We start from the raw sequence: 24,354 nt of genomic DNA on the forward strand, positions 1-24,354 counted from the left end.
TCTCACTACATCTAAAACAGTGTGTCCACAGAGAAGGGTTCAATCATTCATATGCAATAAAATGGATTTAAAAAAAAAATTTAATGATGAAAAAGAGCTTGTTTTATCAAAAGCAACACTTAATATCTCCTATCAAAGTAAGGTTGTTTTTTAATGACACATACATGTTTCATAAGATTTTAAAGTTGCATCCCCACTTTTTGTCATCACCGTCAGACATTCAATAAAATCAGGGAATATCAGGAGCAGCTGTCACTCTAAAGGACCCCCTTGCCACAGTTCACCTCTGCAGAGTACAGCAGTGTCAGACAGGCTCTGCTAAAAATGCCAAATTTGTCAACACCGTCAGATGTCCCCACCATAAGATTTTGTGTTCCAGTGATATATCAAAATGCTTCAATGTGACTCTTGAATAAAAGCTTTACAAACAATAACATACTCACTGTTTGTTTTAATACAGTAATTGACTGATTCAATGTATTTGATAGTTAAAATGATTACAAATTCAGGTTTTCGTCACCACCGCCAGATGTGTCAACTCCGTCAGTTGAATATTCTGATAATATTTCATTATGATATTTTATATTTGTTGTGGAATTGTTGGTCACATGTGAAAGTGTAATCTGTCTGCTAACACCAGAATGTGTTTTGAAATGTTAAAAACATCTTGAATGCTGTTAAAGATAAAGTTGAAATTATATTACACAGTCAAAGCTAAAAAAAAAGAAGCAAATTTTGTTAAAAAAGAGAAAAGTTGGGAGGTTGTATCAAAGCATAGCTCAGTAGCTTAGTACATATAAGAAATATATATTTAGTTTCATGTGTGTGAGTACAAGGTTTTATTTTTTCAATTTTGCACCCTGTTTTGTCCCACTTCTCAAGAATGTTACAAACGATGCACCTGATAATGCATGAAAAAAAAAGAAAAGACGAGTCTTTACGGTGATTGTTACTTCTGACCAATCGTTGTTGTGCTGTCTAATTGCGTCATCATGGCGCTTCCGGACTGGACAGTGTATTTACCGGTAACGTTACTTTGGTTTGCTTCAGTATGTGGAGGGTTCTACATCTGTCGTGTTTTTAAATGCGCCAGAATAAGTGCATGGAAAAACAGCCCATGGCTCGCACAGAGAAACCAATGTTTTGGATAGCGTAAGTGGCTTGTCTGTCCTGATACAATAGCTACTGGTTTTTATCCTCACCTAACGTTTCCGTGTATGATGTTTACATGAACCGTTTTGTAGGTGTTATTGAAAAATATACATGTTTTACCTGTGTAGACGTAGCAAATGTTTACTTTGAAGAAGGGCACTGATTTGTCATTTAATAACTGTCAATGATGATGTATGTCCCTAATGAAAATGTACAGATTAAATGTAATACTCGGTTTTGGGGCTCGTCAACGCCATGGTTAGATTAAGGAAGTTAGGTTTCTCTAAACTAAACGTGAGTATTTCTTATGAAAAACAATAGCCTAAACATTTAGAAACTATTAGTAGTTGGAATAAAAATTTAACTTATTATTTAGATTGAATCTACAGCATGTCTACCCAAATATCATAGTTACAATAGTTATTATTGCAATGCCATGGGGGAACAATTTCATAGAGGGACATACACAATGGCATAAAACACCCAGGTGTCCTCTTTAAAACCACTTGCAGGTATTCTCTATATACACGGACCAAACTCGGGTACATATTTCATAAGAGGCAGATGAGGAAAGCACGGGAGAGGTACCCTGCCGGCCACTCCAGAACTCAGCCTACTATAATAAACGGTGAGCAGAAACACCTTTTCCATCTTACACTCAACAGTTGATTATCAATAACTAAAGTCAGACTCTATTACTTTCAACAGGCATCAAGATCATACCAGTACCCATCTTATCAGACAATTACAGCTATGTGGTCATTGACACGGCATCAAATATGGCTGTTGTGGTTGATCCCGCTGACCCTCAGCCTGTTCAGGTTGGATTCAAAACAACTGTGCAGTGGTTTCAGAAATAGTTTGCTGGATTATGTGTCTTACTGTAGTGAAATTGCCAAACCCATGTGGTTTAGTGGAAAGTGCTTGTTCTTCCTCACATGGTTTACCAGAATTAAGATGGAATAATAATCAGTTATTTTTATTGGAAATCTGTCAATATAATTGAAAGATTCCAGTTTTCATTCGTGTAAGTGCAAAAGTATAGATTTTTTTTTTTATTATTAGGAACAGCTGTGATCTGGGTAATGTTGTAATCAGTTAGTGTTAAGGTTAGGGAAGTCATTTTTAAAATATCTAGGATCCTTCATATACATGAAGAGATGCATTACTGGGCATGTGTGATGTATAGTCATGTCTTATCTTACGTATGACATTACCCAGAACCCCGGTTTTGTTTTATCTCATTTCATGGTCTGTCTTTACACCCACACAGGCATGCCTAGAGGAAGAGGGGGTGGCATTACAAGCTGTTCTCTGCACACACAAGCACTGGTAAGACTACATTTAAAAAGTACCAAAAAATCTCTACAACTTGGAAGTTTCACAATGAATGTATTAGCAGCAACTATGACAATCTTTTAGTTTAATCAGTAACTATGTTACATACATATGGTTAAGACTGATTTGTTTGTGTGAGAATTCTAAGACTGGTGAGTTATATTTAGTATGAAGACCCTTTTAGCTTTGTAAGATCACATTGAACCAGTTCTAAGACATATGAGGCATTTAACTACCTTTAAAGTGTTAGTTAGTTACCCAGAAATGAAAATTCTGTCATCATTTACTCCCCTCCATGTTGTTACAAACCCATTAGACTTATGTTCATCTTCGGAACACAAATTTTTAATATTCTCTCCCAATTTTTGCCCATCTATTGAAAGTCCACACAACCAAAATTGGCAGACTTTAAAAAGTACAAAAAGACATTTTAAAATCCATATCAATGAGACATGATGGAGAAAAATGTCATTTAGACATTTATTTACATTTATTCCATGGTCTGTCTGAATACTGGATTCTGATTGGCTGGCAGGTATGCAGTAAAACCGTTTAATGCACAGGTAGTTCCAAGTCAGTTTAATCACCATTCTATAGTAATGCGCTGCTTTAGTTGATGCACACTAACCAACAAGCATCACTCGCACACACACACAGAGAGAGAGAGAGAGAGAGAGAGAGAGAGAGAGAGAGAGAGAGAGAGAGATCATTAATCCTTTAATGCACGGCTAGCCGTTGATTATCCCTTGCATGAACATCGACCAGTGCACATTCATTCTGGAATATTTGGCTTAAACTGCTCAGTTCTTAAGGATCACTTTAAATATGTATTGATGCACTTTTTAAAGCTTGAAAAAGTTGGTTGCATTGACTTTCAATGGATGGACAAAAATTATGAAAGAATATAAAAAAATATCTTGATGAACGAAGTCTTGTAGGCTTGTAAGTAAATAATGATAGAATTTTCATTTTTGGGTGAATTGAACAGAATCAAAATGAAATCAAACTATACTTCATATATACACTTTTTCCCAACCAGGGACCACAGTGGAGGGAACAGGGCTCTAAAGAGACGCTACAGGTCCTGTCGCGTGTATGGGAACGCCATGGACAACATTCCAGGCCTTACACAGTCAGTACCTTTAAATATCTTCTGCTGTTCCATCATGTATCATTTTAACTGTAAAATGGATAGTTCTAAAAATGAATAGTCTGTCATTTATATTTACCACCCGCATGTCGTTTCAAACCTATATGACTTTATTTATTCTGGGGTCACAAAAGAATATATTTTGAAGAACGTTTCAACTGTTTTTGTCCATACAGTCAAAGTCAGTGAAGTCCAAAACAACCATTATAAAATCTTTCAAAATATCTTCTTTTGTGTTCCACAGAATAATGCATAAAGGTTCAGAACGACATAAGGATCAGTGAACGAAGACAGAATTTTCCTTTTAGGCTGAACTATTCCTTTAAATGTATCCAAAATGTGTTAGAATATAAAAACATTTGAATGTCTAAAAATGCAAAAGTGTTTGTTTGAGAGATTACGTCGGATGTTTTCAAACTCAACTAAACTAAACCTATTCTTACTGTATATGATATAACAATTAAGCATTACTTAAGAGCATGAAACAGACCACTTAATTTGATTTTCTTTATTGTTTAGCCCCCTTTCAGACAAAGACACAATAGATTTTGGAACTCGGCTGCGCTTCAGGGCCTTCTATACCCCTGGCCACACAGCGGGTCACATTATCTACTTGCTTGATGGCCGAGCGATAGGTGGCCCCAGCAGCTTGTTTTCAGGGGACCTGGTATTCCTCTCTGGATGTGGTGAGTACGGCATTAATCATTGTGTTATCTCAGTGTGCACTTAAAAAGTCATTATATAATTTTGTTTATTTGTAGTGTAATTGTTACCTGCCTGCAATGTTTGACATTGTGTATATACATTACAATAATTTAAATGACTATTTATCCAGTATCAATGCCCAGAAAGGCATGCCAAAACTGCAAACAAGAATTAAGCATTCTTAAATCCAGCTTACTCTATTTAAAGCTCTGACTCATTTCCTTCCCTTGTAGGGAGAATGTTTGAGGGTAATGCCTCAACTATGCTGTCATCTCTGGATACAGTGGGATCGCTGAACGATGATACTCTGCTTTGGCCTGGTAAGGAAACACTTTTTGTATGGGCTTTTCACACTTTAAGTTGTAACCAGAGTTTTATCCAGTTACTGTGTTTGTTTTATGTTTCTCATTGTTTATACTTTACTTGACTATCCAGGATTTATTACTATTCCAGAGTAGTGACATTTATCAGCGAGTACATAACACCATGGGATTGTATTTGTCTCTTCATGACTTCAGTTGAAACTTTTGATGGAAATTTTGAAACTGTTTCCGTCAGGCACTGAAACTAACACGATGCATGACAACTATACAAAATGTATTAATTCATTATTAATGTATTTATGACTGGTTCCCAAAAAACTCTCTGTGGCATTCTATCACGGCATTGTAAAAAATATAGCTTAAAAGGTAAAAGTCCACCCAAAAAGGAAAATTCTGTCATCATATGACTTTCTTTCTTCTGCTTAACACTAAAGAAGATAATTTGAATAATGTTGATAACCAAATAATTTGGTTCCCATTGACTTCCATTGTGTTTTTCATCCATACAACGTAAGTCAATGGGAACCAAAACTGTTTAGTTACCAACATTCTTCAAAAAAAAAAATTATTTTGTGTTCTGCAAAAGAAAAGAAAAGACAAATCATACATGAGGGTGAGTAAATGATGACAGATTTTTCATTTTTGGGTGGACTATTCCTTTAACCCTATATTAAAAGTGGTTTTAACCCAGCGGTAATTGCAAGGGTTAATTGCAGTGTGACAAGTCTTTGTCATTTTTAGTTTTTGTATACAACTTTTTTTGGTTTTATGTTTTTTTAAACTGAGATTTGGGTGTGTTTCTAAGGAAAAGCTTCATGGTTATGTTAATAAAGTAGGTATTTTTTTTTTCAGGACATGAGTATGCTAAAGATAACCTGGTGTTTGCTGCTGAAGTGGAGCCTTGCAATGTTGTACAGAAGCAGAAGTTGCTGTGGGTACTGCAACAGAGGGGTCAGAGACTTTGCACAGTAAGGAAGACAAGAATTCTATGGACAAAAGTCCTAATATTGAAAAATTCCAAAACAATTGTTACATCTCTAGACGCCTAATATTACTCTAAATCTTCTAAATAATATTCTTACCAGCCAAGCTTGATTTAAAGTCATTCTCTCTCCTCTTCATACAGTGTCCATCCACCCTAGCGGAGGAGAAGCAATACAATCCCTTCCTACGGAGCCACTCCCAGGATCTCCACCGGGCCCTGGGTCTGCAGCAGAAGCAGGACGAGGACTGGACGTCATATCGCGCCCGTGTTCTAGAGGAACTGCGTAGACGGAAGGACATTTATAAGGACCGATAAGGCTTTCGTCCACTGACGTTTGAAAGACGCAACCACTGAAACCATTCCAAGCTAAACATGTACTGTGTGTATTATTACTGTGCTGGATTAAAAAAGCACTAATGTGAATTTGAACAGTGCCCTGAAAGAACACATTTAAGTAGACCTGGGCATTATTTTTTATACAAAAACAATTTATTTGATTTATTTGAACTTTACGAATGTGGTAGACTTTGAAAGGCATTGTCTGAACTTTTCTTTCCCTTTTTTTCTTTTTTTTTTTTGGGCATTATTTTGTATACAAAAACAATTTATTTGATTTATTTGAACTTTACGAATGTGGTAGACTTTGAAAGGCATTGTCTGAACTTTTCTTTCCCTTTTTTGTTTTTTTTAAAACAAGCTTTCCTGGCATGCTAAAAAGCAGGTGTTTTTCCTCACCCTTGACTCTGTGTTTTGGAGATGCAGTGCAGTGAATCCCATTTACAATGACGTTTAATCCGTTTTGAATACTTAGGGTACAATAAGCACTGATATTTATGAACGGTTTGTCATAATAAACCTATGAATTATAAACAAATATGTGTCTGTATTGAATACCTGTGAAAAGTTTTGCGCGACTACTAGAAGGTTTACGGTAGATGTTGACAACAGCGTTACTAAGGAAACCAGAGATGCTAATAAGTTTGAGACGTGAACAAAAAACACATCTAGACCGTATAAAAAACGAGTTAAAGGCTTAATGTAGACGCTGTTAGTAGTTTGTACTATCTCCTGTGATATTTAAGTAATTTTAAAGTAAGTCTGTTGATTGTTTATTTAGATATTTTTAAAAGCATTAGCAAAGTAGCTCATGTTTGTTTGACATCTGCTGAAGACTGAACGGTTGAAACTCGGTATACAATCCAGCTAACTTAAAAAGAAAAAAAGACGCGCATAGTATAAATCTTCAACTGCTACGATCTCAAAGATCCATGCAATATAAATATATATGCAATGTTTTGAACTATTGTTGTAATTGTCTCTTGTTTTGTCTGGACTTTCTAAGACACACATGGAGGACATTGAGTCAACACAGAATGAAACCGAAGAATTAAAAGCGTCGGTTAATGCAGTGGAGTTTATTTACAGCATTGGTAAGTCATTAAACATGATTATGATTTAGTAAGTGGCGTCAGTTCTAAAGCTTGCCTGTCAAAGATGCTATTTTAGGGTCAGGGACCATCTGTTAATGGCATCCAATGTGTACACTGTAATTACCCTCACATTCATTAAGTTGCATTGTACTATTATTTTGTTTCTATTTAATATGTAATTGGAACAGCTGATTTTCCATGATAACTTATTTGTGATAAAGCACTGACAACTACATAAATGTGCCTTTACATTAAATGTGCTGAATGTTTTTTCAGAAGCCCTTTCAGATCCTTAAAGCGGTAATCACCGTAAATGAATCCTCAGTCAAGACTAACAATATATGATACCAATTAGGACTTTACTCGTCTGCTGTCATTTGCAGCACCCAAGGATTTGGACCAGTGTTTGTTCGCAGATTCACTTGTGACTGTGTCAGATTCGGGCCGGGAGCTGGGAGACTTCTCTGTGAGTGTCACCAAGGCGAGCTACAATGAGGAGCTATGTTATCTGCTCCATGCCAACAGTCATGGAACGATTGATGACATTCCTTGTGGTACATCCATTATAGGTCAGCTTACATTATATAATGACTATTTCCTTCTCTTTATAATTTGCTGGTTAGAACACAAATGACATCTGTGTCATCTCAGTCATTTCTTAAAGAATGTTAAACCCTGTATTTGTTCCTTTGTGATTTTACCAGCCTACATATCGAGAAATCTTGAGATACTGGAAGAGAATCATCATGAATTTGTAAAGGTATCTTTTCTATTGACATAAAGCATAGGGTAGGTTCCATTTATATCAATACTTGTAAACCATCAGATTCTGTTTAATACTATAGAAATAATGAATGTCATAATCAAAATTGCAATGTAAAGCCACCCAAATCTGAGGTGCTGTAAATATTCCAGTTAGAAAAGCAGACTGTGGACCGGAAAGTACGTATTGTTAAACAGGATGATCAGCTAGTGGTAAACCGAATCATCTCAGAGAAAGAGGTAAGTGTTGAATAAATTTATTACCATTTGTGCCTAAAAATGAAATGCACATTAATGCATACATTAGTGTCTGACCATGTATTCCACATTAATTGAAATTCAGGTCATTAATTATTAATAAAATAAAATGCATAATAATTTATTATTATTGAACACTTTACTGACAGTTTGTGTCAATAATGAGAAAGTCACATCTTTCATTATTTAGGGAGTGAAGACACAAACCCACACATTTCCACTGAGTTCTCTAAAGGGGTTTGTGTCTGAAGCATCCAACTTAATGATTCTGCGTATACTGGCTCGGCAGAAGACTGTTCCAGAAAACATGACATTCCAGTCATTTGATGCAGATACTGTGCTTTCCAAGTCAGTTTATGTAAGTGCAAGGGGATAATTGCTTATATTTCAGCCCTTGGATGTTATTTAAAAATCGATGTGAACAGTAGATGCTTTTTATTGTTCTTTCATGTGACTGATGCACTTGTTTGTTTTAGAGAGCACTTGGGTGCAAGAAGCAGATGATTGGGGAAGAGTTAGTCGATATCTTTGGGATTGAAAGGACTGTCTCTTCTGCAAAGGACTCTTCAGGAACTTGGCATTGCTATTTCTTGCCTGATGGGTAGAATACTCTCTTCATTTTTTTGCTAGAAGGCAAAACTTATCTTATCTGTTTCTCATAACAGTGTGTCTACACTGGAAGCGAGTGGCTTCACGGAAGTGACAAATCTCAAGACAGTATAATAATGACTCATTGTTTTTATAACATACTGACACAAAGGTCAAATGTTTCACAGTGTCGCTTTGTTGCTTCCAGTGAAGACAACCTCTAGCTGTTGCAATGCAAGTGACAATGGTCACGTCTGGTGTAGACACTGTGTAAATATGGACGGTAGATTGATGGTAGATTGATTAACGTCTTTCAAACATATAACATGATGCTTCATTGCTTTATAACAGAAAATTATAAAGCATATCTTTGCCATCTCAAAGAGGCACAAAATCACTTTCACAGACTTTTTCATTAACTGTTCCCTCCTGGTGGAATGACCTGCCCAAATCAATCCGAGCAGCTGAGTCCTTAACCATCTTCAAGAAACGACTAAAAACACATCTGTTCCACCTTTATTTGACCCTCTAACTCTAACACTTTCTATTCTATTTTAATTCTACTTTATCTATATTTATCTTTTTTTTTTTAAACAACAAAAAACAAACAAACACTAGCTTTCTATTTTTTCTGTTTTATCTACTTGTTTATCTTTGTGTGTGTGTGTGTGTGTATAATATATATATATATATATATATATACACCTTATACATGTACTGCGTTAGGCTAACCGAGACTTGTCATTTGCACTTATATATTGTTGCTCTTTTGTTAGTTTTGACTGCTTTTATTGTCCTCATTTGTAAGTCGCTTTGGATAAAAGCGTCTGCTAAATGACTAAATGTAAATAACAAACACCTATACGAAAAAATGTATGTATATTCAGAGTTTTGAACATGAACTTTTCCTAAAATATTTTACACTTAGGCATCTAGCAAGCAGAGTGCAGTTGGGCTCACCTGCAATTATGAAGCTCCTGCATTTGCCTTTCCTGCTTGATGGAGGTTTGATGACTTTATCACTTTGCATCCCGCTCCTTTGTGACTGGAATCAATCTTTACAGTCAAAAATAAAGTAAAAGTAAAAAGTTTTTGCTTTTATTTTCAGTGGAGAAAGACCAGATTCCTGTGTTTGAGAAGAAGCCACTCATTTGGGAGGAAGACATGGAGCTTTACTCAAAGTTTCTTGACAGAAAGGTGTCTATTACTTTTAATGAGCTTTTAATTTATGTCATATATTACTCAAGGATATTGGAAAATATATTGATCATATTAAAAACTCAAGACTCAATCATTTCTACATGGAACTAATTTTTTTGAATTTTTATGAATTTCAAACAAAGAACCACATAAGATAAAGGTCACTCGACAAATAAGCAAATTTGTGACTCATTTCCACTCGTTCATGACACAGGAGGAACTCAAAGCAGACTACTCCTCCTACGTCAGACAACACCCTGAGCTAAAGGCTTTATTGGCAGACTTCCTGCAATTCCTGCTGTTGAGGAAACCTCAAGATGTCTTCTCCTTTGCTCATGACTTCTTTGCACCCTTTGCATCTCAAAGTCCTCCAGGAAAGTCCCATAAAGACTCACAAAACTTTCCATAGGAATACCAAACACTAACCAAGTGTCTGATGTAGCAGAGATTGAAAATAAAAGTTTTCTTCTAATAGTGCCTTGGTATAATGACTTTATGCTCTGTTTTTGTATGTACTGTAAGATTATTTGGTTCGTCTGGATGACCAGCTGTTTATTTGAGAGACAGCAATTTATAAACCTTTGCAGGGATAAAGAAATATTGCACAGAATATTTGTCCATATAAATTCCAATACCTAAAACCAAGTCAAAATAAGTATTACAGCCTTGACTTTTTATATAACATTTGTGATTTTATTTTAGAAAATGTTTTTTTTGTGTGTGTCTGAAGCACTGTTCATAACGATACACATAAAATATAGCCTACTTAAAAATATACACTCTTATTTATGTTTTTCTTAAAGCCAAACTGTTTCTTCAAGATAACTCGAGGGTAACCCCCACAATTATTATTTATAACACATTTGTGAACACGTCCTCATGTCACTTCCTGTTGAAATTGAAAGGCTTGAGAGGCTGAAACTGAAAGTAAAGCATTGGAAACGTAGTAGCTTTAGCATGTCGCTCAGACTCTCTTGATTTGGGTTCTACGACAGTTTGCCATTTTATTTCAGTTGGCTGTTGTAAATATAAAAGGTAAGATGAGTTTTGATCATTTAAGTTGATTGTTCGAGTTAACTTTCGGAATAAGAATATTATTTAGTTAAAGTTCGGTTAAAAGTTTGTCATCGCGGATACATTGTAGCATTTGACTCGCTGAACAAAAATGTACTTGACACCAAACTTTTTAAAGCAATGACAGTCTTGAAGTGTGATTTGATACACATCTAAAATATTTAGTATACTTGTATCCATTTTATACATTCCGTGTAATGACACAAGTGGCTAGAATAGTAGTTTTAAAAAAAACTATCGAGTTTAAAATACGTGAATAAATATGTTAAACCGGGCCTAGTTGTTACATGGAAAGGTTGTCACAAGGCTATATATCAAAAACTGTGTTTTTGAATCAAAACTGTTTGAATTCGTGGTTTTGTATGCTGAGTTCAATTCTTATTAAATGCTAGTTGTGATTTCTGTCGTAAACTACAATTCCAAAGTAATCGTGTTTTGAATTATTTGTCAACAATAAATACACTCTAGAAATATATCGTGAACGTTCTTAACGCCATGTTCTCAGGACAAGGATATTTTTCGTATTGGGTTGGGCAAGTAGTAACATGTTTTACTGAACTTATGGTTACTAGACAGTTGCCAAAGTAATGGCTTTCTCTAGTTGTTTAAGTTGTTTTCAGTGAGTGTTTGTTTAACATTGTTACAGAATATGGATCTTCAGAAGTTTCACAAGATTGATGAGAACCTGACAAGTAGTGAAGTGGCCCAGCTGAAGTTTCTCTGTATGGACCTAATTCCCAAGAAACGTTTGGAGACTGTGACTGATGCCAAAGAACTGTTCCTACGACTGGACGAGCAAGCACTGCTTGATGACGGGTTACTCGTCCCCGAGCTTCTGCTCACAATTGGACGCCGTGACTTGCTTGGCATCCTGAAAATGTCCAAAGATAATGTGGAAAGAAATCTGCTACTACGTGACACATCTAGCAAAGGTGTCTCAGCCTACAGGTATGAAGAAAACACACGATAAATGTAGCCCCTTTTAAGCTGATAGAGCACACACTGACGTGCTAGAAGTAGTTGCCAACGCTATCAATATCACATCGTTTTCTTAGAAAAGGTTCCTTGTATTGTACTTACTGTACTGTTAATATTTTATATCACAATGCTTGTGACATAATGACTCTCTTCTCATCACAGAAAAATGCTATTTAGTATATCTGAGGACATGACAGAAGAAAACCTTCACTCAGTGAAGTTTCTTGTGGAACTTCCCAGGGCAAAACTAGGAACGTCTGCTGTGAGTTATATATTTTAAGCCCTGAAGTAATAATTTTAGTGCAGATTACATACAAATAATAAATTATTGTGAAAGTGGAATATGTAGTTGCTACCTTGACTGCACTGACTAGCTTTGTAAATTGTATTATTTAATTAAGAATGTGACTATTATGGTTTGCACTTTAACCTGTTACTACAAAACCTATTTTATGTGAATCATACAGACATTTCTAGATGTTATGATTGAGATGGAAAAGCTACAGAAGCTTGGGGAAGACAACCTGGATGAACTTTACTGTATTCTAGACAAATGTGACAAACAGCTGGCCTGCAGAATAGAGGAGTACAGGGCCCGGGAACAAGGTTACTGATAAAATCAAATCAGTTATCTAATACTTAAGTATCTACTTTTCTCATTTCTCCAAACATAAACAACAGTTTTTATTTTATTTTATTTTGTCCAGTAGGAGGCAGACTTCCTCTACGGGAAGTGTTTGGTAATGTGCCAGTTTCCTTTCCTGATGAAAGTATGCCCAGATATGTAAGTATGCCAAATACATTAAGATGCATTTGAACACATAATTTTCACATAGTATAACCCAAATATTTCTTATGATGTGGATTTATGCGTAATTTTAGAAAAAAATGTGAAAACTTACTTAAAGGGATAGTTCACCCCAAAATGAAAAGCTGCTGTTAATTTACTCGCCCTCAGGCCATCCAAGATAGGTGAGCTTTTTTGTTTGTTTTGTTTTTTTCAGTAGAACAGTAAAAAAGATTTTTAGCTGAGACCATGGTCTTCAGTGATTCATAAAATGCAAGTCAGTGGTTCCTGTCAATTTGACTGTCAAAAAAAGCATATCAGGGAACTCAAAATGAATACCTGTGGCTCCTGGCGGTCTGTGTAAGAAACTGAACATTATTTACAATATAATGTCAATGTAAATGGATCACGGTTTCGGCTACAAATCTTCTTTACTGTTCTACTGATGAAAAAAAGTCACCTACATCTTGGATGGCCTGAGGGTGAATAAATTAACAGCACATTTTAATTTATGGGTGAACCATTTCTTTAAAAATGTCTATTTTTATCTGTGTTCCATATTCAAGTGACCCAACAGAGTACCAAATTACAATTTTTGTTGTAACATACAAAACCCCCAAAAATGTAATTTATGTCAAATATTAAATGTATTAATTATTTTATTATTGGTTTCTAAATGTTTTTAATTGGTTTGATTCTCCTCAGAAAATAGTGTTTATCCATTACACATTTTTAATGTAGTCTGGGTCACATTTTCTTTTGCCTAGTTTCGTTCATGATTTTTAAGCATGAGGCCATGTACCTATTGGCATTGTCCTAATTTGGCTGCTTCAACCAAGTAGCAGGTGAATTTGAGCCAAATTTCCACAGTATTTGACTGGACACACAGCCGGGAAGCGTTGTTTCCACTCCTTTAAATGTATAAACCTGTTAATCTTGTTGTCCCAACTAAATATACTTGCATTTTATTAATTGCATTTACCATTGTTTTTCCCCTGCTGGGATTTTTTTGTGGTCACAACACACTAGTTGAGAATCACAGCTTATACTTGGCATTTTTAATGCAATTAAAATTTGTAATGCAATGTTTTCATGTAAATGAGCATTTTCAAAAAGAAAGGCCTTTAAAATACCAGTTCTGCTTGTTTATAATAGTTGTAGTCACATTTCAACACACAATCCAGTATTTTTGTGGTGACAGATACATTTTAAATGATAAAATATACTGCAATTCAATGCAAAATAACCTCTGTTGTTTCTCTTCCCTCCACATTTTGGCTTTATCACAGCAAATGGAGACAGAAAATGGATGTAAGTTATACTCCCATACAAACTTTCAAAACATTACTGAACGATAATGCTCTTTGCTTATATCTCTATATCTCTCACCATATGTTTTTCCTTAGGGAGGAGAAGCTCGCTTGTTACCGATTCAGACACTGAACCCAGAGTAAATAAGACACATTACATTTCATTCTTAATATTGTTACATCATAGTTGAATGTTCTAAATAACTGTTTGAAGCACCACTACTTTTGGTGGTTTTTATAGTTTCTATAGAAGTTACAAACAATAGCGTAAACTCTAATCAACAAACAGCTGTTTTTAATTTTCATAACATCACTGCTGTGACAAACATGATTTATTAATGATCTTCAATCAATGAGATGTGTACGTGTGTACTTACTGGCTGTTTGTGAAGTGTTATGTAAATAAAAAATGTAATTTCAACGTGATTTGCTTTGCATTCATGTAGATGGGGGAATATTATAATATGACTCCGCGACCTCTTGGATACTGTCTAATCATCAACAACTTCAACTTTAAAGAAAGGTCCTCATTGTCCAATCGGACAGGAACGGATAAGGACAAAGGTATTTCCAGCAAATGCATTTGCATCTTATCTGTAATCCTTAAAAATGTGTTTCTAAATTAACACACACTCTCTCTGTGTTTCTATAGATGACCTTAGCAGAGTGTTTCGCAGAATGCATTTTGAGGTTGAGGTTCAGAATGATCTGACAGCTTCATATATGAAGGATGTGATAAGGCACTTTGCAAACAGGGATCATACTCATATGGGAGCTTTTGTCTGCTGTGTCCTCTCGCATGGAGAGAAGGGCACAGTGTTGGGGGTAGATGGTAAAGAGGTTGAAATCCGTGAACTCACAGTGCCTATTGCTGAATGCCGTACACTAGCATCCAAGCCCAAGCTTTTCTTCATTCAAGCCTGCCAAGGAAATGAGGGTCAGGATGGTGTATGGACAATGGATGCACCGGGAAACGCTACAGAAGAAGACCCATATGAGGAAGATGCTTATAATCCTGCAGCCCGCTCTATTCCTATAGAATCTGATATGCTAATTGGAATGGCCACAGTAGAGCACTACCAGTCCTACCGCCACACTAAAAACGGGTCTATCTATATCCAGGAGCTCTGTAATCAGTTGGAGAAATTCTGCCCCAGGTGAGTTCAAGAGGAGACTCTGTCATGTCTTGAATGAACGATGCATGTGGGCGGGTTTGTAGAAATTCATGTTCCAGTTCCATATGATGATTGCACATGACCATGTGATGCGGTAAGGATGGGTGAGTTTACTTTGCAGTTAACCGTTAGTTTCCACCAGTCAACCCATTGACCAGTTTGACCCATGTGTGCAGAATTTATTTTATACTACCATTTAAAAGTTTGGGGTCAGTTTTTTTTTTTTTTTTTTTTGATGGTTTGATTAGGTGGGTCCATAGAGTTATTTTCTTGTCTGCTTTTTTGACAGAAAAGAGGATATCTTATCCATCCTGACAAAAGTAAACCGTGAAGTGAGTTTAAAAATGTTGAGGGGCCACAAGCAGATGCCTGAACCTCGATATACCCTCACCAAGAAGCTGGTCCTGCCCATGGACTGAAGCTTCTGCTTGACTTTTGTGTGACAGGATTCATGCTGGAGAAGTGAAAAGTCAAGCTTACTCAGACTCGATTAATCTTTCTCGGAGGATCAAGGCACTTTGGTACTAGATTCAAATTGATCTTGCTGTCTCTGTGAGTCTGATCTTAATTATTAAATAAGACTTTGAGTTAAAGTTTACTGCACTGAGTTCTGGTTGTGTGATCTTCTTTAGATAATGCAATTTAAAAGTAATATAACATCTATATTTGATACTGGGAACAAATATTTTTAAACTAATGTTAAGCATGATGATTTTATACCAGCAGTCTAAATAATTTAGTTTTGAATGCTGTTTGTAAATGCATATCGTTGCCATTAATGTCTTAATGGGAAATCTGAATGAACTAAAAACCCAGAGTTTGAAGTCTTTAAATAAAAAGCAATTGTAAGAAATCACTGATGTCTAGAAAAGAGTGAAATTAAATATTAAACATTGTTAAAAAAAAGTCTAATTTTGTATATTATTTTAGCATATAATGGCATAGTGTTTTGCATCACAAAACACAAAATGTCCTTTTCCGCCCTCTCTCTTACCCTGTTATGTGGATTTTTCCTATTATTGTTATTTTATTAAATTTTAACTGCAAAATGTTCTTCTGTTAAATGGAAATGCATGACTACAAGAAACAAAAAAATTCTTCTTACAATAATGTTCAGTCAGTGCCACCTCTATTCTCAGACTCATCTCACCATGCACCATGTTTAAAGAAAGGTCCTCAAACTCTGCCAAAATTCTTATATTTATCTATTAAAATGTTATCTTTTCCATTGACATATTATCATTTCTTTCAGCCAGCGTTCTATATTTGGTGCCCAAATGCTTTTCCAATTTAAAAAATATGCCATTTAGTTTGCAGGATACACACCTATAAATGTATATTTAATTTATATAAAAAAACTTGATCTACTTATATAGAATATAAATGAAATAAAATGTAAAGCCAGTGGAAAATAACAACAAGGATCTTCTCTATCATTTCTTTCATATCTGTCTAAAACTTGTTGACTTCACACTCCCATACAGTATGCAATACTATAGCGTAGCTGTAAACTCACCGAATCTTAAGCAAGTATTATTTCTATTCTTAGATAGGTGATGGTGGGATATCAAGATGTTATTTTGTGGTTTGAATATGACATTTCTTATTGTAGTGTCTTTTAAGAATTTTGTATGTATGGACTCAAATGACATAAGATTATGTATCAAGACTTTAATTAGCCTACCTTTGGGACTTTTGACCTTATTCAGAATGTGTTCATTCCAAAACGTGTGTACCAAGAAATAAACATGTTAGTGAATATCAACAGGTGTTATTGTGCCTTGGAAACCTGTCTGAAACTATTTTCCAGGAGGCTGGGATAATGCTGTTATTCACCGCCAGCCTTTGGTTTCTCTCCGAGCTGTTGTCATGCTATTCCTGAACTTTGAGGTCACCTTGTGCATGAACAATACAAGAGGCACTGAAGCTTTTATATTTAATAGAAACACAGGTCAGTCTGGGACCTTCAGTCATGATGAAAACCATCTAGGTTGCTGGTATACGGGCTGAACATCTTCACTATTAATCCACCCCCACATTACCTCAAAATCAGACTCGAGAAAGAAAAGAAGGAGAAAAGCATGTACTACATGAACAATAATATAATTAGTGGTCTTGGTAAGGTGTTCAACTGTGTTATGCATGAAAACCGACATTGTTCCACCATGTTATAAAGCAGCTTTCCCCTGTGTTTATTAAGTGCATAAATCCAGAATGACACGTTACCCCCTGTTCTTTCTTGGGGGCTGAATAATATTGGTGGCAGCACACAGAGGGAGGAAGTTAGGTTCCCCCGACCTGACATTTCTTTGGGAAAGCTTTTGTTTGGCAAGTGAGGGCACCGTATGTTCCTGTGGACATCAAAGCTTTTTAGAAGTAGGCCTAATTGCAATTTTTGTTGTTGTTTTTGGTCAAAAACGTGTGGCGGTGTTGGTGACAAGACGTTAGGAAGCTGTTGGGACATGAATCTCCATACAGAATCTCCTTCTGTATCTATTTCCTGCCATTTAAAATTAAACATAGGCCTACTTAGGGTGGTAAACACGACCCATTCTTCTAATATTAATAGGCTAACTGATATCTGATTTTGAACGTTTAATTCTTCATTTGGTCCACAAACTCCGACAATCATGGATAGCCCTGGTTACACTCTTGCACACAGTTTGTTTTTTTAAAGCAGCTTTCTAAAATTGTTATTTTTCTGATCTGTCATAGTTAAAGCTCTGACAGAATATTGGAAATGTACATGTCCTGAAGAAAAGTTATTTCAGATAATTATGCATTTACAAAAGCATATAAATATTGTTTTTATTTAACGAATTGCACTATGCCATTTGTAAAAGGAGACACTTCCTGGTCCTTGAGTTCACATTGACGCTTTAGGGAAATAATTATTTTAATGAAAGAAAGATAGGCTACGTTATGTTTGTATTTTTAAAAAAGTGTTTTCCAATCAAGTAATTGTTTACCAGTAGGGCTGCCAACTTCAGAAAATAAGGGACACACACACAGTCCTATTATATATATATATATATATATATATATATACACACACACACACATATATAATACATTACTGGAGTCTCTTATGCTCATCAAAGCTGTATTTATTTGATCAAAAATACAGACAAACAGTAATATTGTGAAATAGTATTGCGATTTCTAATACTGGTTTCCAATCTTATTATACTTTAAAATATAATTTATTTCTGTGACGCAGCACTGAATTTTCAGCATCATTACTCCAGTCTTCAGCGTCACATGATCCTTTAGAAATCATTCTAATATGCTGATTTATTATCAGTGTTGATAATATTATCAACTGTTGTGCTGCTTACTATTTTTTGGAACCTGTGTTCCATAAATAAAACAAAAAGTTAAAAAGACCAGAATTTATTCAAAATAGAAATCTTTTCTAACAATATCACTTTTTATCCACTTAACACCTTAATCCTTGCTGAATAAAAGTATTCTAAAAATGTCTTTAAAAAAAGAAATGTACTGACCCCAAACTTTTGAAAAGTAGTGTATATTTAACACAACATTTTTATTTGGAATAAATACTGTTCTTTTTAACTTTTTATTTATCAAAGAATCCTTAAAAATATCACAGGTCCCAAAAAAATATTAAGCAGCACAACTGTTTCCAACACTGATTATAAATCAGCACGTTATCATGATTTCTGAAGGATCATGTGACACTGAAGACTGGAGTAATGATGCTGAATATTCAGCGTTGCTTCACAGAAATCAATTATATTTTAAAGTATATTAAAATATAAAACTGTTATGTTAAATTGCAATACTAGGCTATTTAACAAAATTGCAGTTTTTTTCTGTATTTTTGATCAAATAAATGCAGCCTTGATGAGCACAAGAAACTTCTTTTAAAAAACTTTAAAAATCTTACTGATCCAAAACTTTTGAACGGCAGTGTGTATACATTAGATACATATATCTACCTCATGAACAGTTAAATATTCTCCCATTGTGCAATAAAAATGTCCAATAACCTTATACTATTTATCACCCTACATCCTAGTATATCCCTACAACTTTTTTTATTCTATTCATATTCTACAGTATTTTATTTATAGCACACCTGTACATATTTATCCTTTTTGTGTGTGTGTGTGTGTGTGCATTATCTATTTTTTATAAATTTTTATAAATTTTTATTTATACATATGTGTATTTTATTCACTTATATCTGTGTGTTGTCTCTGTCTGGAAACTTGGGACACTATAACAAATTCCTTGTATGTGCCAAAATACTTGATGATAAAGCTGATATGCGTGTGTGTAATAGCTATACAGTAGGCCTGTATATATGAAAATGTATATGAAAATGCATTTTTCAATTAAAGAACTTATAGAATTAATATGGACTGCTTTGGGTGCTTGACACTTCATTGGTCATTTTGTGTTTTATAAGAATGATATTCAAGGTTAAGAATACGCTGTTAAATATTAAGATTCATATTATTTAAATATAAATAGTTTTATCTAGGTTTAACAACATTACCTACATTGTAGAAAGACGACTTTCCTTATTGATCACGTCTTCCCTCAGGTAAAACGCACCAGCCGGCAGAGGATTCCGCTTGGTCTTAAAGCCTCCCCCGAACGTCTACGTTCACAAATCAAACACTTGTCAAAAAAGAATGATTCATTCTCAGTTTAGAGTTTGATATTAGTATGGTCTACGTGTTCATACGGCATATGCTTTAAATACGGGACGATTCCGTATTATACGGAACGGTTGGCAACCCTATTTACCAGTATGTTCTTAGTTGTTTCAGAGCATTTATTATATTCTTTACGACTGCCATTTCGACGGCCTTTAGAAGGGCGGAGATTGGGAATCTCAGACTCAGAGCGCGAGGAATCTCAGATTATCCTCCCTCCCTCTCTCTCTCTCTCTCCTCCTCTCTCTCTCCTTCTCTCCGCAATCCACTCGGTCTGTCAACTGGTTTAAATATCCGTGTCCACAGACCCGGTGACAACCAAATATTTCCTTCTAGACTGGTCTGCATTGCTTTTTTTAAACCATTGTAGGTTTTTGGCTGAGGTGAGTGTTTACTGTTTGCTCATTAAAGTTTTCGCGCCTGTGCACAAAAGCGCGCGAATAGCAAAACTTCCTGTTTTCTCCACGCACGCGGCACTGTGAACTAAATAATGCACCAAACATTTAAAATTCTACAAGTTCTAAATTTGATGCATGATTTCGTTGATATACAAACATGTAATGTTTCAGTTGTTATTACAGATGGGTAAAATTGGTACTGGCAGCAACAAAAATCGGACAAGTCGGAGTAACAAGAATGAGCAGAAGGTCAAAGCATCAAATGGATCAAAGAGAAAGAAGGCTGTTAGGAGGAATTCACATGCAAGTATTTCATTTTATTCAGACAGTGAAAGTGAAAGTGATGTGAGGTGCCATAGCCTACTTGGAATTTGTACTCTGCGAGTATTAACAGGCATCTGGAGCAGTGAGCAGCTATTTAATGCCAATGCCCAGGGAACAATTGGAGGTTAGGTGCCTTGCTCAAGGGCACCACAGTTAGGGGTGATGTGGGTGGAAGAGAGCACTGTTCATTCTCATTTCTTGAGACTCGAACCCATGACCCTTCAGGCCTGACTCTCTAACCCAGGGGTGCCCAACCCTGCTCCTGGCGATCGACTGTCCTGCAAAGTTCAGCTCCAACCCTAATCAAACACACCTGAAGCAACTAATTAGGGTCTTCAGGATCGCTTTAAAATTAAAGGCAGGTGTCTTTGATTAGAGTTGGAGCTAAACTTTGCAGGACAGTCGATCGCCAGGAGCAGGGTTGGGCACCCCTGCTCTAACCGTTAGGCCACAACTACCTCCGACAGACTAAAATGTACTGTTATTTAGATTAGATAAATGCTTTTTGGAAATTATATTTCTGAGCCATTTTTATATTATTAAAAGTATTTTTATGTCATGTAGGAAGACAAAGAAAACCTTCCTGGATGTGTTCAAAAGACAAATGTACATAAAAGAAAGCGGGAGCCCCTTCAACCAACTAGCAGTATTTCAGATCATTACCCTAAAAAGAAGCGTGTGGGTAAGTCATTTACAAGCTGTTAGGTTAATAAACCAAAATATTAGTCAAGCCTACCCTTCTCCTAGCATGTCCGTATTTTCACAGTTGCAACACAGAAGGAATTTTATTCCATGTCAAATAAGCCTCTTGGATATTGTTTGATCATCAACAACTATAACTTTGAGAGAACGTCACTTGGAAACCGGAGAGGGACAGATAAAGATAAAGGTATTTTGTGAATTTGAGGGATTTGGATATTCTAAAAAAAATTTAGATGTGTACTTTAATATAATCTGCTATTGGATTTGTCAAATATGGCTTTGTGCATTTTCCTTTGTCTTCTAGATGATCTCACCAGAGTGTTTGAGAACATGTTTTTCAAAGTTGAGGTGCAGGATGATTTGCAAGCGTCAGATATGCAGAATGTGATAAAGGAGCTTGCAGAGAGGGATCACACTCAGATGGATGCTTTTGTCTGCTGCATCCTGTCCCATGGAGAAAAAGGCTCTGTTCTGGGAATAGATGGAAAACCAGTTCCGATCCGTGAAGTCACACAGCCTTTTGCTGAATGCCACACTCTAGTTAACAAGCCGAAGCTTTTCTTCATTCAAGCCTGTCAGGGTAATGAGGCCCAGCAAGGTGTGTGGATGGCAGATGGACAGGAGAACACCAGAGAAGGAACATTTGAGAAGGTTTCTCATACTGCAGCAACGCACGGTGTCCCTAAAGATGCTGATTTTCTCATTGGAATAGCAACGGTTGAGCACTACAAATCTTTCCGCCACACAAAACATGGGTCCATCTATATCCAGGAACTCTGCAAACAGCTGGAAAGTGGCTGTCACTGGTGAGTTGTGGTCTTGATTTAGAGAAGGTTTTGAGTTTGAAGCTTATGTTAGAATTAAAGACCCTATTTGCATTCGATGTTCAGAAGAGTTCGCCCCAAAATTAAATTTTGCTGAATATTTACTCACCCTCAGACCATCCAAGATTTAGGTAAGCATGCTTAGAAATATAGCATTACATCACTTGTTCACCAATGGATCCTCTGCTGTGAATGGGTGTCGTCTGAATGAGAGTCCAGTAAAAAAAAAAACATCCCCTGTTGTCCTTTCACATCAAAATATTTTGTTGAGTGTTTCTGCATGTAAATGGTGCTTGATCTGTGCATATGTCTCTCCTGATTCAGACGAGAGAACTTTTTCACAATGGATTTTAGTCAGATGATTACTTGTAGATTGTGATGTTTTTATCAGCTGTTTGTTCATGTTTTTATGAACTCATTCTGACAGCACGCAGAGGATCCAATGGTGAGCAAGTGATGTAACGCTACATTTCTGCAAATCTTTTCTGTTCCGATGAAAAAAAAACTTAATCTACATCTTGGTTGGCATGAGGGTGTGTACATTTTGAACAAATTTTCATTTTTGGATGAACTATTCTTTTAACATCCATTTTGGGTGAGTTTTCCCAAAAGTAATGCAGTGCATCTTGAAAACACATTGTGGTCTGATAATCACCATCTAAGGTTGGGAATGCATATGGCTACATTCCATTTGTAAACACTAATGCATTTTGATGTGTCACAGACAACACCTACTCATATGACTGACTTGTATCTTTTTGTTCCGGCAGGAAAGAGGACATACACTCCATTTTGACAAAGGTGAATAGAATAGTGAGCTCCAAAATCCTTCAGGGTTGCAAGCAGATGCCTGAGGTTCACTACACTCTAACCAAAACACTGGTACTGCCCATGAAGCATGCGTCCTGATTAGCTGTGGCATGACAATCTGGCATCCATCCATCTCTTCCTCCCTTGTGGGAAAAGTGCCTTTTGTAATGCATTTAGAATTTTAATCCTGAAAAGTATGTACTGCAGACAGCTAGCAGTTGAAATTCCAAAATATTGGAGAAAGAAGTTTCTCCCTCCTCCTCCTCAAACTGATGATGCAATGATTTATCCACGTTTTAATATGCCTCGTTATAGAGCTTTTTAGATGGATGCTGAGGCTTTTTAGGTCAGGTAGAATCTGTGATCACTGACCCAGTTTGTTTGCTGCAAGGCTGCAATAGAGTGGGGGAACTATGGCGTCACTTTGTAGGTGGATCGGCTGTTAGCGTCACACTGGTTCTCTTGACAAAAAGCCAATAGGATTTTTCCATAGGCTTTTGGATTATCGCAAAAAATAAGCTTTTTTTTGCTGAAATTTGAAGCCTAAATACAAGCGCCAGAACTAAAAAGCTAACATTAGGCTATTAATGAACTACAGCACCACTGTCGCTCGCCTTCAACGTCACCACCACCACGCTTCCGACAACTTTTAAATTTATTTTTAGAAACATTTTCCATGATAATTATTTACTCTGTGGATGAATTTTAATCCACATTACATTATATATATAAAAAAAAAAAAAAAACATGTTTATACATGCTCTTTTAGATAGTTTCCTTTGTGTAATAAATCATTTTTATTTTGATTTACAGTTATGAACGTTTAAAAATGCATATGTTTTATAATTGTGCCTTCAGATTATTATCATAATGCATATTTGAATGATTGTATGGCACGCATGCATACACCTGCTTAGCGTGCTTACCTTCTCTGAAGCGTAAACTTCTTTGAAACCTAGCTCTGTCAATTTCCAGCCTCGTGTCCTTTTTCACAGATGATAAAAAGAGCATAGAGAGGGACGAGAATCATTATACATCTGGACATGTAGAGCGTTGCAGCCAAGCGGCAACCTCCCGCTCTCTCTCTCGCGAAGCCAACAAGGAAGTGACTTAAACTGTAATTAATCGACTGGCCACTAGAGGCTGGCTGCGAAAGGGAGTCAATCCCATAAACTCCCCATGTTAAAATGCCCAATTTTACAGCAGAAAAAAAACATGTTTACAGCCTGGTTCAAAAAATGATTTTGGTTTATATAGCTAATTTTGCCCTTCATGACAACTGTGAGGGGGGTTGAATATTTTTATAAGTCATCCGTTTAAATTATATTAAGCCTTAAAGTTCTGCATAATTAAGGGCGTGGCCACTTGAGTGACAGGTGGATTGTCGCTGCTG

General features: G+C 36.0%; 4 protein-coding genes across 5 annotated transcripts; all 4 read left to right on the forward strand.

Annotated features, from left to right (window-relative positions):
* The first annotated feature begins 971 nt into the window (after positions 1-971).
* On the forward strand, positions 972-6,225 carry LOC107555416 (probable hydrolase PNKD). Its single transcript, XM_016238195.1, is given in 10 exon segments — positions 972-1,113; positions 1,116-1,152; positions 1,665-1,780; positions 1,861-1,973; positions 2,426-2,484; positions 3,530-3,622; positions 4,160-4,326; positions 4,579-4,665; positions 5,521-5,636; positions 5,795-6,225. Coding segments are annotated over 10 exon segments (1,083 nt in total). The 5' UTR covers positions 972-992; the 3' UTR covers positions 5,969-6,225.
* Positions 6,226-6,626: 401 nt separating this feature from the next.
* LOC107555417 (ciliogenesis-associated TTC17-interacting protein) lies at positions 6,627-10,311 on the forward strand. 2 transcript variants are annotated; one of them, XM_016238196.1, is made up of 10 exons: positions 6,627-6,745; positions 6,996-7,083; positions 7,467-7,652; positions 7,788-7,843; positions 7,999-8,085; positions 8,294-8,461; positions 8,580-8,704; positions 9,620-9,696; positions 9,800-9,888; positions 10,106-10,311. In XM_016238196.1, the coding sequence occupies exons 2-10, from the start codon at positions 7,002-7,004 to the stop codon at positions 10,298-10,300; spliced, it is 1,065 nt and encodes a 354-aa protein (XP_016093682.1). In that variant the 5' UTR covers positions 6,627-6,745; positions 6,996-7,001; the 3' UTR covers positions 10,301-10,311. The 2 variants fall into 2 exon arrangements, with proteins under 2 accessions (XP_016093682.1, XP_016093683.1); XM_016238197.1 differs by lacking the exon at positions 6,627-6,745 and adding an exon at positions 6,766-6,843.
* A 477-nt stretch (positions 10,312-10,788) lies between these two features.
* Positions 10,789-15,818, forward strand: LOC107555445 (caspase-8-like). The gene is made up of 10 exons (XM_016238256.1): positions 10,789-10,926; positions 11,612-11,913; positions 12,106-12,205; positions 12,411-12,549; positions 12,654-12,727; positions 14,020-14,041; positions 14,137-14,180; positions 14,487-14,604; positions 14,693-15,197; positions 15,505-15,818. Exons 2-10 carry the CDS (start codon positions 11,615-11,617, stop codon positions 15,632-15,634), a joined length of 1,431 nt encoding a protein of 476 aa, XP_016093742.1. The 5' UTR covers positions 10,789-10,926; positions 11,612-11,614; the 3' UTR covers positions 15,635-15,818.
* A 1,726-nt stretch (positions 15,819-17,544) lies between these two features.
* Positions 17,545-23,600, forward strand: casp8l1 (caspase 8, apoptosis-related cysteine peptidase, like 1). Its single transcript, XM_016238198.1, has 6 exons — positions 17,545-17,591; positions 20,485-20,604; positions 21,190-21,307; positions 21,392-21,514; positions 21,632-22,133; positions 22,922-23,600. Exons 2-6 carry the CDS (start codon positions 20,485-20,487, stop codon positions 23,058-23,060), a joined length of 1,002 nt encoding a protein of 333 aa, XP_016093684.1. The 5' UTR covers positions 17,545-17,591; the 3' UTR covers positions 23,061-23,600.
* Positions 23,601-24,354: the final 754 nt, after the last annotated feature.

Source organism: Sinocyclocheilus grahami, unplaced genomic scaffold (assembly GCF_001515645.1).
Source record: "Sinocyclocheilus grahami isolate Dianchi unplaced genomic scaffold, SAMN03320097.WGS_v1.1 scaffold534.1, whole genome shotgun sequence".
NCBI lineage: Eukaryota > Metazoa > Chordata > Actinopteri > Cypriniformes > Cyprinidae > Sinocyclocheilus > Sinocyclocheilus grahami.

Coding starts and splice junctions, on each gene's coding strand:
- LOC107555417 (XM_016238196.1), top strand. CDS start 7,002: ATGGAGGACATTGAGTCAACACAGAATGAAACCGAAGAATTAAAAGCG. Junction 7,844..7,998: donor ATCATCATGAATTTGTAAAG/GTATCTTTTCTA, acceptor TAAATATTCCAG/TTAGAAAAGCAGACTGTGGA. Junction 8,086..8,293: donor GAATCATCTCAGAGAAAGAG/GTAAGTGTTGAA, acceptor TTCATTATTTAG/GGAGTGAAGACACAAACCCA.
- LOC107555445 (XM_016238256.1), top strand. CDS start 11,615: ATGGATCTTCAGAAGTTTCACAAGATTGATGAGAACCTGACAAGTAGT. Junction 12,206..12,410: donor CAAAACTAGGAACGTCTGCT/GTGAGTTATATA, acceptor TGAATCATACAG/ACATTTCTAGATGTTATGAT. Junction 14,605..14,692: donor AGGAACGGATAAGGACAAAG/GTATTTCCAGCA, acceptor GTGTTTCTATAG/ATGACCTTAGCAGAGTGTTT.
- casp8l1 (XM_016238198.1), top strand. CDS start 20,485: ATGGGTAAAATTGGTACTGGCAGCAACAAAAATCGGACAAGTCGGAGT. Junction 21,515..21,631: donor AGGGACAGATAAAGATAAAG/GTATTTTGTGAA, acceptor TTTGTCTTCTAG/ATGATCTCACCAGAGTGTTT. Junction 22,134..22,921: donor CTGGAAAGTGGCTGTCACTG/GTGAGTTGTGGT, acceptor TTGTTCCGGCAG/GAAAGAGGACATACACTCCA.